The sequence below is a fragment of the Nicotiana tabacum genome, chromosome 4 (assembly GCF_000715075.1).
Source record: "Nicotiana tabacum cultivar K326 chromosome 4, ASM71507v2, whole genome shotgun sequence".
Classification (NCBI taxonomy): domain Eukaryota; kingdom Viridiplantae; phylum Streptophyta; class Magnoliopsida; order Solanales; family Solanaceae; genus Nicotiana; species Nicotiana tabacum.
This window is the reverse complement of record NC_134083.1, coordinates 62,903,194-62,915,185: the sequence shown is the minus strand read 5'-3', so window position 1 is coordinate 62,915,185 and position 11,992 is coordinate 62,903,194. Positions and strand designations below refer to the sequence as shown.

The 11,992-nt window shown below is 36.2% G+C and overlaps 2 protein-coding genes across 2 annotated transcripts; one reads left to right on the top strand and one right to left on the bottom strand.

Annotated features, from left to right (window-relative positions):
* Window positions 1-2,015: 2,015 nt before the first annotated feature.
* LOC107782196 (membrane-associated kinase regulator 5-like) lies at window positions 2,016-3,867 on the bottom strand. The gene is made up of 2 exons (XM_016603050.2): window positions 2,737-3,867; window positions 2,016-2,625 (listed from the first exon to the last, which is right to left on the bottom strand). Exons 1-2 carry the CDS (start codon window positions 3,743-3,745, stop codon window positions 2,543-2,545), a joined length of 1,092 nt encoding a protein of 363 aa, XP_016458536.1. The 5' UTR covers window positions 3,746-3,867; the 3' UTR covers window positions 2,016-2,542.
* Window positions 3,868-7,447: 3,580 nt separating this feature from the next.
* Window positions 7,448-7,930, top strand: LOC107782193 (uncharacterized). The gene has a single exon (XM_016603047.1). It carries the CDS (start codon window positions 7,448-7,450, stop codon window positions 7,928-7,930), a length of 483 nt encoding a protein of 160 aa, XP_016458533.1.
* Window positions 7,931-11,992: the final 4,062 nt, after the last annotated feature.

Below are 11,992 nucleotides of genomic sequence, written 5' to 3'. Positions count from 1 at the left end.
CTCCGGCATGTGCCTTTACGAAGGAGTTCGCAAGCATGCACTACAAAACAAAACTAGAATTAGCTACGAACGTCGTCGCTAATCTGTCGCTAAAATGCTCGTAGCTAGCATAATTTCTTGATAATCCGTTGCTAATCAGTCGCTAAATGAGATTAGTGACAGATTTTTTTGTTTAGCTATAGAATCTGTCCGTCGCTAAAACCTGATTTTTTAGTAGTGATGGCGAAGGAATCGATGGAATTAGGTGGCAAATTGTGGTACCATATCATTACTCCTTTCCACAAGGTTTCTCCAAATTTCTTCAGTAGAACAGATTCAATCTCATAGTCTTCCAAGTCATTCCCTTTTATTGCACATGTATAAGAAGTGACATGCTCATTAGGTTCAGTGGTCCCGTTATACTTAGGAATTTCTAGCATTCGGAATTTCTTCGGAATGGGGTTCAGAGCCGCACTTGGAGGGAAAGGCTTCTGTACGAATTTCTTTGAATCCATACCCTTTAGAATCGGTGGTGCCCCCGGTATTTGATCAACCCGGGAGTTGTATGCCTCTACTTTTTTGTCATTTGCCTCGATTTTCTTTTCTCCCGATTCAATCCGTTTAGTGAGCTCCTCGAGCATTTTCATAATGGCGGGGTCAGTCCCCGATTCGTTGGCGTTCGACCTTTCCGGCACAAGCTCAGTCTTGTGGACGACTTCTGGTTCGATTCTACTCGGTGTTCGGTGCTGATTTTGTAGTTGTGCTATAGCGGCTTGTTGATCCTGTAACATTTCGAATATCAATTGGAGGCTAACTCCACCATCTTTTCCGCCCTGCATACCTCGACCACCTGATCGAACTTCCCTGCGTACGCTACCTTCAGGATCAACGCCCAAATTTGCATTTAGGGCGCCAAACTGCTTACCCTTAAAATTGGATAACAATTAAACTTATAATGTGGTTCTAAGGACACGTGATTTCACTCAAGACCAATTGATAAATATGAAGATTAATAACAGAAATGAACTATAAAGTAAAGCAAACCAGTGTTAGAATGGAACTCAGCCCTCGAGTTTGGATACCCTCGAATTGGTTGATATAAGAACAATTAAAATATAACAAGCTGATAAACAATAGTATAAACGAGAAGGAGAATTATATTGCTGTGATATCTCTGAACAATGTGTGTTACAAATAATTAGAATACCCCCCTTTAAATAGTAGAGGAATTCTACTTATGGTATAATTCTAATTACAGAAGGAAATCCCATGGTTAGCTAATTAACCATTTCTGATTTGATCTGTTCCGAGATTTACGCCATGATCCTCGACCAGTCACGGATATCTCGCCTTTCTGTTATTGTGCTATCTTCGATCTTGCTCGATGTCTGTCTCATCTGACTTGGATCGCTGTTAGCCTCGATCTCGACAGGTACCTCGATTCTAAACTCGGTACCTTATCCTCGTGATTTAGTCTGTTCCGTTACGAGGCCATCCTTCGATGCAACCTCCCGGTCTCAGTCAAATAGTAAAATCGGGTGGGCTCGATTTTAACCGTATACAAAAACATACACATCCCTTCAGACATTAAAATTTTAAATGTAAATTACATACATTGATAGTGTTAAGATCAATATATTCACATTAAATTCTAAATTTAAGTTATACTATACGCTAATAATATAAAGAAATTTTTACACTATTAAAGAATTTTATATTGTGATCGAATATTAGTAAATATTTTTAACAGATTACTAATTAAAAAATTACTTATAAATGCTTGATAATGACTTTATTATATAAATATTTTTATAATCAGCACATAAAAGTTGTCTTTTTTTTTTTTCATTTTGTCACCTAAATTAATAGTACTTGTAAACTAAGAGTAGTACTTGTAAAATTCTTGACGTGAAGATAAAATGTGTCAATTAGACATATTTTGCAACTCCCAACAAACTAAATTGTGTATTAATCAACAGCTGCCAATGTGTAAAGTTAGAAATTGCGAGACAAAAAAAGACCTTACTAACATAACCAGTGATAATACCCTTACTTTAATTGCGAAAAAGGAAAAAACAATACGCAATTTTGGAGAGCCGCCTATCTATTCAGCCTAATATAAGGTAGTGTCATTCTTTAAGAAGATGTACCATCATGTTACAGGCGTCTCATATTACAAAAACATAAGGTGAAGGCACGCGCAATCGGGCACTGCAGTAAAGTATCTGTAACATTTGTATGTCCTGGCAATAATGACAACTTCGATTTGAGCAAGTTATTCGGGAATTGGAACCTAAAACATAATAATGACCAAATTGAACATTTACACTTCACAGAAAACGTCTGAAAGAGTAGAGCCATACTTAAAAAAATCATACTCCATTTGTTCCTCAGTTACTTTACCAAAAAGAAACTAGTCATTCCACTAACAGCACTTCGCTTGTAAAAACAAAATAGTTAAGGATATCAGCAAATGAAACAAGACAAAGCCTCTGTTTCTAGTAATTTTCTGTTCCCGCTATATATTTAGTTTCTAAATGTTGACACCATGGATTATTACTATTCAAATACTCCATCTGTTCAGCTCCTCAGAAGAGGCTCTGGGCAGATCTTCATTTGCAGATCTTGACAATAACACCGAACAGTCTGTTCAAAGCAAAATTAAGAATTAATGTCAGTCCAATATTAAACAAAAAGAAGATTAGGCAAAGATTAAAATACAGTAAAGAAAATATGATGGAGAGTCAATAAATGCACCTTTTGAGGCAGAGCTGTAACATCGCTTGCAGTGAAGAATAGCACTTTGGATTCCGTCATTTTGCTCCAACAGTGAATCGTCTCTCCGGTTCATCGGCGACGTTGAAACTCCGGGAACGGATGCCATCGAACGGCTCTTCCTTAGCTGTTTGCGCACAACCCCAAGTACAGCAACTCGGCTCCCCTGTTTTCCTTCCTCTGATGATTTTCTGGGTAAGCTCAATGATTGCATTGACGGAGAGCACAATTGACTTGCTCTCGAAACATTGTCTGATATTTTTATATTGTCGGTGTACCTTTTGGAAGCTCTGGAGTACAAAGGCTTCATCAACTTCAAATATTTGGGCATATCTTGCTTTGACGAGTCTTTAACTGAAGAGACCTCTTCTTCTTTTCGAACTTGGTTTCCTTTTAAACTTTTATTGTATCTGAAGGAAATACAGCTGGCTGGAACCTCCTCCACCTTGCATTTCGTCGTAAATCGATAGCTCTGTGCTTTAGGAGACAGTTTCTGGTCTTGCATTTTCGGACTTGCCGCATAAGAATCGTCAACGCCTACTTTCTCTGGCTTTGACTTCCTGAAACCCAAGAAGCAGACACGAAACTTGGGAGCTGATCTTAGTATAGAATTCGGAGAAAGAGGCTTCGAGTTGGAGTCAATTGGAAAAGCTTTTGGTTTAAAAAACACATCTTTAGGAGACTCGGGTAAATTTGTTTCAGAAACGGATTTGGCGTTGTTGTATTCTTTAGGGTGTCCTGTGAATACCAAATCGAAGAACGAGTCTTCGTCGTCATTGGTTTTTTCATCATTCTCCAGTGGTCTGTGTACGTCGACGAAATTATTAACAGAATCAAAATCAGAAACGATATCTCTAACGGCAGCAGTACGCCAGAATTTAAGTATGTTAAAAGCTTCCATTGATTTCGAAAAACAAGTAAGGTAGTATGAGCAAAGAGGATTTGAATGTAAGAGAAAGACAAGTGAGCAATGTGGAACAAGAATGGACATATATAGCTAAAATATGGTGGTTTATATATATAGTGAGAATGGAGTTTCGTGAAAGCAGAGAGTTGATGTAAGCTTCTCTACTTTTTGAAATAAAAAGAGAAGAAGACTGAAGAGCAATGCAAAGATTTGTTGTTTTCGTCGTTTTTATAGGTAAAGAGATAGAACCGTCGTCATGTGAGGAGTAGAGTTTCAGTTAATTAGAAAAGCAGATACTCCTACTACAATTCTCGTGCGTCCGCGTCTGCACAATTACAAACTACGGACTAGAGGTTAATTTTACTGAGTAAAAGTCTGAAATTTGGGTAACCCCCAATAAGTATCAGAAACTTTACTTTAGATTTTTACAGCCTTTTTACTGGTCCAAGAATCTTAACGTTCCCTATTCCAAGATTCAAAGTCTCAGTCTACCCAACAACTAATACTATAACTTAGCCCCTCCGGACCGTTTTATTTTCCTATTAAGTAAATGCGAATTTTTAGAGAAAAAAAATTATATTAATTAAATTAATTTTAATTAATTATTATCTTGACAAATTAAAATATATAAATAAAGATAAATTTTGAAAAAATAAAATTAATTTTTTCTTGATTATATAAATGAATATTTATTTTAGACCAAAATAAAAAAATAAAATTGTCACTTATTATGGACCGGGGGTTGGACCGGAGGGAGTAACTAAATTCGCAGAAAAACAAACTTCATAATGACTAATTATGAGCCTGAAGCATAGGTCACTAGCAGGTGTAATAATCCATTGTGTTACTCTTGAACTATACACGAGTATAAGTAGTAGATGTTAAAATATAAATTAATTAACTTTGTACTTATTGTTAAAAGAAAAAAGCTGATGTACCGGTATTGGTTTAAATCCTAAATCCACAAACTTTTGTGTTATGTATATTCAAATCGTTGGAAAAAGTTGTTGGATCGGTCCGTTAATTCATGCACTAATCCTCCTCATAAAACCCTAGTAATGTCATATATATATATATATATACACACATCATTATAGGTATTGGAAAAGACACGTTTTTCTATTAAAAAAAAAACTAGGGTTTATGAAAAAAACTCTATTCATCTTTAACGGAACATCTAGGTTGTGGAAACCAAGCTTTGTGATAATTGTTATCGGCCGGTAACTCAAGCCATAGTTATTGCAGATCCTCTTTGGCAAAGGAGAACTGGGTAAGTTTCCTAATCTAGTACTCCCTCTGGTCCACAATACGTGACCAATTTGCTTTAGGCACGTTCATTAAGAAAATACTATATTCTATATAAAAATACCTAGTATGACTAAACTACCCTTAATTAAATATTAATGTGAGGAGTAAGAAAACTTTTTAGAGATATGCACATAAGGGTAAAAGAGTAAAAACAAATTGAATTTTTTCTTAATTATATTATATAACTGGACACTTATTTTGGACAAAAATAAAAAAACAAATAAGTCAGTTATTGCGGATATTTACAATTGAAATACTACACAAATAACTTCAGATGCGTTAATATTTATCCGTTTTTTACCTTGGTAGAAGTGAAAATCAGGTACAACAAGAGACAAACTAAAGAGAATGAAAAGAAGAGTAGCATTTCGAGTAAAAGGGATTGAACACAATTAAGGACAGAGAGGCTCTAAGACGAGAGAAACTTCCAAAAGAAAAGACTAGTAAAAGGGGAAGACATAAGTAATGTCGTTGTTTTTCTGAGGGAATAGTCTCATCTTTTTCTTTTCTTTCAGTACATGTTAAGTAGTATTATAAACTCTGACATTTGGCTCTTTGAATTCTGCAAATTCGAGGACTCAACGGTGGGCACGCTCGTTCCTAGTCTTGGAGCTTTTACCCTCTCTTTTTCTTTTGAAGAAGTTAGTCAGATGGGCTCGTTGCATTAAAGTTTGACTTGCTTCTTTCAAAAGCTCTTTGTACTAGTACTTATATTAAAGCTAAAGAGGTAAAATTGGATACCTTAAAAATGTAATTGTAAAGTGTTAAAGAACGTGAAAGGATGAAAAGCAGAAAAAAGAAAAGAAATAAAGTGAGCTACAAGTTATAAAGATGGAAGAGTGAGTTTGCAAATGTTTCTTTCTTTTTGACCAAAGTGTGACTATTTTCTTTATTCATAGCTAATTAAAGCTCTAAAATCTAAACTATATATATATATATGCTGCTACTAAGTTGTGTTTGTGGACCTAAGTCAGCGCAAAACCCAACCCTATCCACAAGAGGGTTGTAATTTTGTAGGCCATTATTGGATTTGTCTCTAGCAAAAACAAAAAGAACGCCATAGATAATAAATGGCTCCCCACTATCAGAGCAAGTGAACTCCCTAATGTCCCATGTTTTGCATGAGCAGTTTCGGCTTTGTTATTAAAATATTACTGGTTTTACCTAAGCCACACGTAGGATATTAACTTGAAGGGTCTAGTGTAGCAATTTGTTTGGACATGGTAAATTATGAGTACAAAAGCAAATATTGGGTATTCGTTTTCAATCCAATCGGATACAAGTACACATCTTTTTAGGGCTTAGTTGTAATGTTAGCCATCGGTTCGGACGAATACAATAGTTTTTGCTTAGACATTGCATTTATATTAAGAAATTTATTAAATGTATACAAAAATTTTATTCAAACCCAAAAAATTAAAAACAAGCTATGAACTCAGTAGCAAATTCATAATCCGTTAATTTCAAATTTTGGATCCACGTCTGTACTTAATTCATTAATGTCTCATCAATTAGCTTCATTCAGACCTCATGCCATAGTGGTTGCACGAGCAACAAATGATCCAAGTTGTTCCGGTTGGTTTCATGTTATGACCGAAACCTCATCAAACCTTCTATTGTGCTCTCTTTCTTGTTACACCTTAGTCAATTAAATTGAAAAGCTCTTTACTCTTTAAATTGAAAGGACATATAGGAGTATCCAGTAAATAATATATTTTCCTTTTAAACCTTACCTAGCTGAAAATTAATGAGGATATGACAAGAGACAAAAAACTAAGAACGAAAAAAAGGAGTAGTACTTGGAATAAAAGGGATTGAACGGATTTTGGGGCAGAGAAGTTCTGAGGAGATAGAGGAGGATGGTGACAATAAACTTCCAAAAGAGCAAAGGAAAAAAGATCCAAAAACAAAATATTCCAGAAAAGGGGTAGACGTACGCAAGTCATGTCTTTGTTTTTCTGAGAGGGACTCTCACCTCTTTTATTCTCTTTTCAGTCGGAGTTATTATATAATTTGACGGGTCGTAGACCAAGACACTTTGGCTTCTTTTGTTGTTGAAGATTTTAGGGTTTGGTGATTTAAGAGTTATAATTAAACAAAAAATCATGATACACTATCATCTTTGTGAAAGCCCTCATATTTCCTTTGGAGAAGACTATCAAAAGCTAAGCCGGATAAATTGGCTGCATAAAAATATAACTAGAAAATGACGAAGAATTAATGTGAGAGGAAGAAATGTAGAAACGAAATACCGTAAGCTGCATATAAAAAAGGAAGCGGTTAGTTTGCAAATGTTACTGTCTTTGGACCAAAAGAGACTTCTTTACTGTCTGTTTATAGCTGGATGTGTTAATATGTGAAAATTTGTACTCATATAGACAATCCAGCTGTTTAGAAGTCGGAGAGGTCGACTACGAAACTATTCATCTTGTGAGAAGATTGATAGAACATTATAGGGAACGGAAGAAAGACTTGTGTATGGAGGTTCCATGGAGATGTTTGGAGGCTAGTGCAGTTCCGGTAGCGTACATTAGGGTGATCAAGGATATGTATGACGGAGCTAAGACTAGGGTGAGGACTATGGGAGGAGACTCGAATTATTCTCCAGTGGAGATGGAATTATATCAACGATCAGCTCTTAGCCCATTTTTATTCGCTCTAGCAACAAGGGGAGGTGCCATGGTGTATGTTATTGCAGATGATATAGTGCTGATTGACGAGACGCATTGCGTGGTTAACGCCGGGCTAGAGGTGTGGAGAAAGACCCTAGAGTCTAAAGATTTCAAGTTGAGTAATATAAAAACAGAATATTTGGAGTGCAAGTTCAATATTGAGACGCATGAGGCTGAAGTGGAAGTAAAGTTTGATACACAAGCCATCACCGAGAGAGATAGTTTTAAATATTTTGGGTCTGTAATAAAAACTAATGGTGATTTCTATTACGCATTCAAGGAGTGTTGACATCTGTGGGTATCACGTTCACATGAGTAGGCTCGCGAACACGTTGAGCATTTCAGGGCAATGCATATTTCTTCTTCGCAATCGTAATGGTATTTCCGCGATCGCGATTCATAAATCTATCTGGTGATTATACGCACTCTATTTTCGAAGGTTTCATATATTTTATCATATTTTGAGCTATGGAGCTCAAATTGAGGCAATTGTTTTCACATGGATTGTGGTAAGTATTTTCTACTCGGTATTGATTCTATTTCGTGATTTCATCTTCGTTTTTGGCATTTGATTGATGATTTCAAAAGAGAAATTGAGGATTTTTATCTAAACTTTCCTAAGACGAATTTTTGAGTTTTGAATATCGATTCGGAGTCAGATTTGAGTGAAATTAGTACGGTTGGACTCGTAATTGAATGTGTTATCTGATTTTATTAGTTTTGTCGAGTTTCGAGGTGCGGGCCCGGGGCTGACTTTTTAGTTGTCTTTGGGCTTTTGATTAAAGATTCAACCTTTATCGATTGAGTTTGTTTTCTTTGGCATTATTTGATGTGTTTGAGTTGCTTTTGGCTAGTTTCGAGTCTTTCGGAGGTCGATACGTGCGGGATGACATTTCTAGAGTATTGTTTGGCTTGCTCGGTATTGGATTTGGCTTGTTCGAGGTAAGTAACATATATAAACTTGGATTTGAGTGTATTTACCCTGAGAACTATGTTATACGAAATGCATTGAGGCAGCGCAGATGCTAGGTGACGAGCGTGTGGGTGTGCGCCGAAAAAATCATGATTTTAGTAGATTATTAGACTGTGACTGGACTTGTTTTGCTATTATATCTTGTTACATCCATGTTCTCCCTACTTGTTTGATTATATTAGCCGTGAATCATGTTAGAAATTTTGTTTAGGCTATGCGCTTATTCGGTTGAGACCTAATGAGACTATTTATGTTGTTTTGAGTTATCTAGTCTAACTGTAATTATATATTCAGTGATGATTTTTTATTTGCATATCATATCTCAATCTATGTTCATCATTCATTGTTACATCATATATTATCATTGTTTGGGCTGAGTAGTATGAGATATGTTAGCCAGTGAGATTGAAGAGATTGATGACTGAGTTGGGGGCCTGAGAGCCGTGTTGTGAGTGATATTAGTGGATCGAGTTGCACGTCGCAGCAAGCCATATTGGCTTTATATCTCTTATTATAATTATGGATGGGGTTGCACGCCGCAACAGGCCATAATGGCTTTATACTAGCGCTTGGCTAGGATCCGCCTCTCCAGAGTCTAACATACAAGTAGTGAGCGCAGGTACCATACAGTGTTGAGTGATTGTGTGTGATGAGTGGGAGTTTGAGACAGGCAGATTAGGTACTCTGAGAGTGTGAGTATCTGGGATTATCACCGTGAAATCATTCATTTCACATGCATACTTGGCATGCAGGCATAGAGATGCATTTTCCTCATGTTATACGGTATTGTGACATTCATGATTTGACATGTAGACATTGAGATGTCTATTCTACAAGTTAGACGGTATACAGTAATTGATGACTTGACATGCATATTGATATGTAAGCATAGAGATGTACTTTCCTCATGTTATCTGATAATAAAATAGCTTATCTATTGCTGCAAGTTTGGAAAAATCACAGTTTTCTGATATACCCTCATATTTTGGTAATTTCGGTAAACGCTTTTTGTTTTACTGTTATACCGGAGAAGGATGCATATTTTTCGTAACTGTGAACGAGCTGAACATAATATCTTTGAGTTAGTACTTGCACTATTTTTATTATATTATTACGAGTTGCTTAACTATTGGTGTTGAACCCTAACCGTTTTCCGCGCTCACCACTCCTTTCAACCTAAGGTTAGGTTTGTTACTTATTGAGTACATGGGGTCGGTCATACTCATACTATACTTCCTGCACATTGCGTGTGATTTTGGAGATGATGTTGTTGTGTATGGCGGAAGTTGGCATTGAAGATGTACCTGCGTTCCGGTTACAGCTGCCTCTTATTTTTGGTAGCTTTAGATTTCTAAATTTGTTTATGTATAGTTCGAACAGATGATGTATTTATTTCATACTAGCTTTGTAAACTCTAAGTCTTAGAAGTTAATGATTGGTACTACCAGTCCTTGGGTTGTGTATAAAAATTCAGTTATTTCATCATTTATCTTCTCAGTAAATCTCATTTGAATTGGATTATTATTAAATGACTTACCTAGCGGGTTGGATTAGGTGTCATCACGACTGCTGGATTTATCGTGACAATACCACCAAGACTTAAGGGCAAGTTTTATAGGACGGTAGTTAGACCGACTATGTTGTATGAGTGTTGACCAGTCAAGAAGTCTCATGTCCAAAACATAAAAGTAGTGGAAATGAGGATGTTGAGATGGATATGTAGGTATATGAGGAGAGATAAGATCAGGAATGAAGTTATTAGAGACAAGGTGGACGTGACTCTTGTGGAAGACAAGATACAGGAATCAAGGTTGAGATGGTTGGTGCATGTGAAGAGGAAAGACACCAATGCCCCGGTTAGGAGGTGCGAGAGGTTCGCCCAGGCGGGTCAGAGCAGGGGCAGAGGGAGGCATAAGAAGTACCGGGGAGAAATGATTAGGGAGGACATGATACTAGTTCAGCTTATCGAGGACATGACCCTCGATAGGAAGGTGTGGACATCGAGTATTAGAGTTATGGGTCGACAGGTAGTCGAGAGTTTCTCCTAGTCTCACTAGCAGTATTAGTACTAGTCTTAGTTTACTATTCCTAGTTCCTTGTTGATACACAATGTGTCATTCTTACCGGTAGTCTTGGCACTATTCTTGTATTTTTCTATTCTTAAATCTTTGTTATTACTTGGCCATTTGCTTTCTTTTTCCTATTACATTGTTGTTGCTATTGTTTGTTTATTGCTCTCTTTTTTATTTCTGAGTTGATGGTCTACCGGAAACAACCTCTCTACCCTATAAGATAAGGGTAAGGTTTGCGTACAAACTATTCTCTCCAGACTCCACTTGTGGGATTTCACTAGGTTTGATGTTGTTGTTGTTGTTGATAACGCATAATAGATGATAAATAATTTACTACATCAATCATAATACAATGATTATAATAATTTTACACGCTCTCTTTACGCAACTTAAATTTTTATCTATCATTAAAGTCTAAACTATATAAAACTACTAAATTGTTTGTGAATCAAAAGTCCAGGCAAATTAAGCCCATCATTCTCCACAAGAACATCGTAATTTTGTAGGCTATTACTATTATTAGATCTGTCTGGTAAAAACAGGAGAATGCCATAGAGAAATCAATGGCTCCCCACTATCACAACAATCATCAGTAAAATCCATATGTTAAGTTTCATGTCTTGTACGGCGGTTGCTGCTCAGTTATTATAAAATGATTAGCCCAATGTAGGATATTAAGGCCACCTTGTTTGAGGAAGCGCAGTGCGACATTTTTCTTATGCACGGAATTATGTGTACAAAATCTTAGGTCCGTCTACAATGCAAAATTGGACTAATTTATGGATTTATCCGATTACTTCATTGGGATCTCTTTGGATTTGCATTACATTAAAGATTTTCACTTCAGAAAGATGGTTAAATAGTGTCAAGTAGGATTGTGCATCGGTCGAATCGGATCGGATTTAGCATAATTCGAATTATAAATTCGGATTTCGGATTTTATAAAATGCAATCCGAATTCAATCCGAATTAAATTAGATCGGATCGGATTTTAAAGTTTGAATTGGGTAAATATTTCGGATTTTCGGATTGGACTGTATACTTTATTAAGGCTACTAACATTCAAATCGGCTACTGTACTTTTTAAGAATACTGTTATTCACCATTCTATTAAATTAATAGCAACAAATGTCTTTCATAGCAATAGACAAAATAAAAGTTTAATAGTAAAATAAAATAAATTGAAATTCCAAACAATTGTCTAATAAGGGAGAGGCATCGTGTTCGTCGATAGGAAGGAGAGACTGAGAATGAGAGACACAAAGATAAGACTTAAGAGAAGTGGACAGAGCAACCTAAAGAGAGG

Bases quoted from the DNA above. Each gene is read 5' to 3' on its own strand.
- LOC107782196 (XM_016603050.2), bottom strand. From the start codon at position 3,745: ATGTCCATTCTTGTTCCACATTGCTCACTTGTCTTTCTCTTACATTCA. The intron at 2,626-2,736 runs GTGCATTTATTG...TGCTTTGAACAG, and splicing joins TTACAGCTCTGCCTCAAAAG to ACTGTTCGGTGTTATTGTCA.
- LOC107782193 (XM_016603047.1), top strand. From the start codon at position 7,448: ATGGAGGTTCCATGGAGATGTTTGGAGGCTAGTGCAGTTCCGGTAGCG.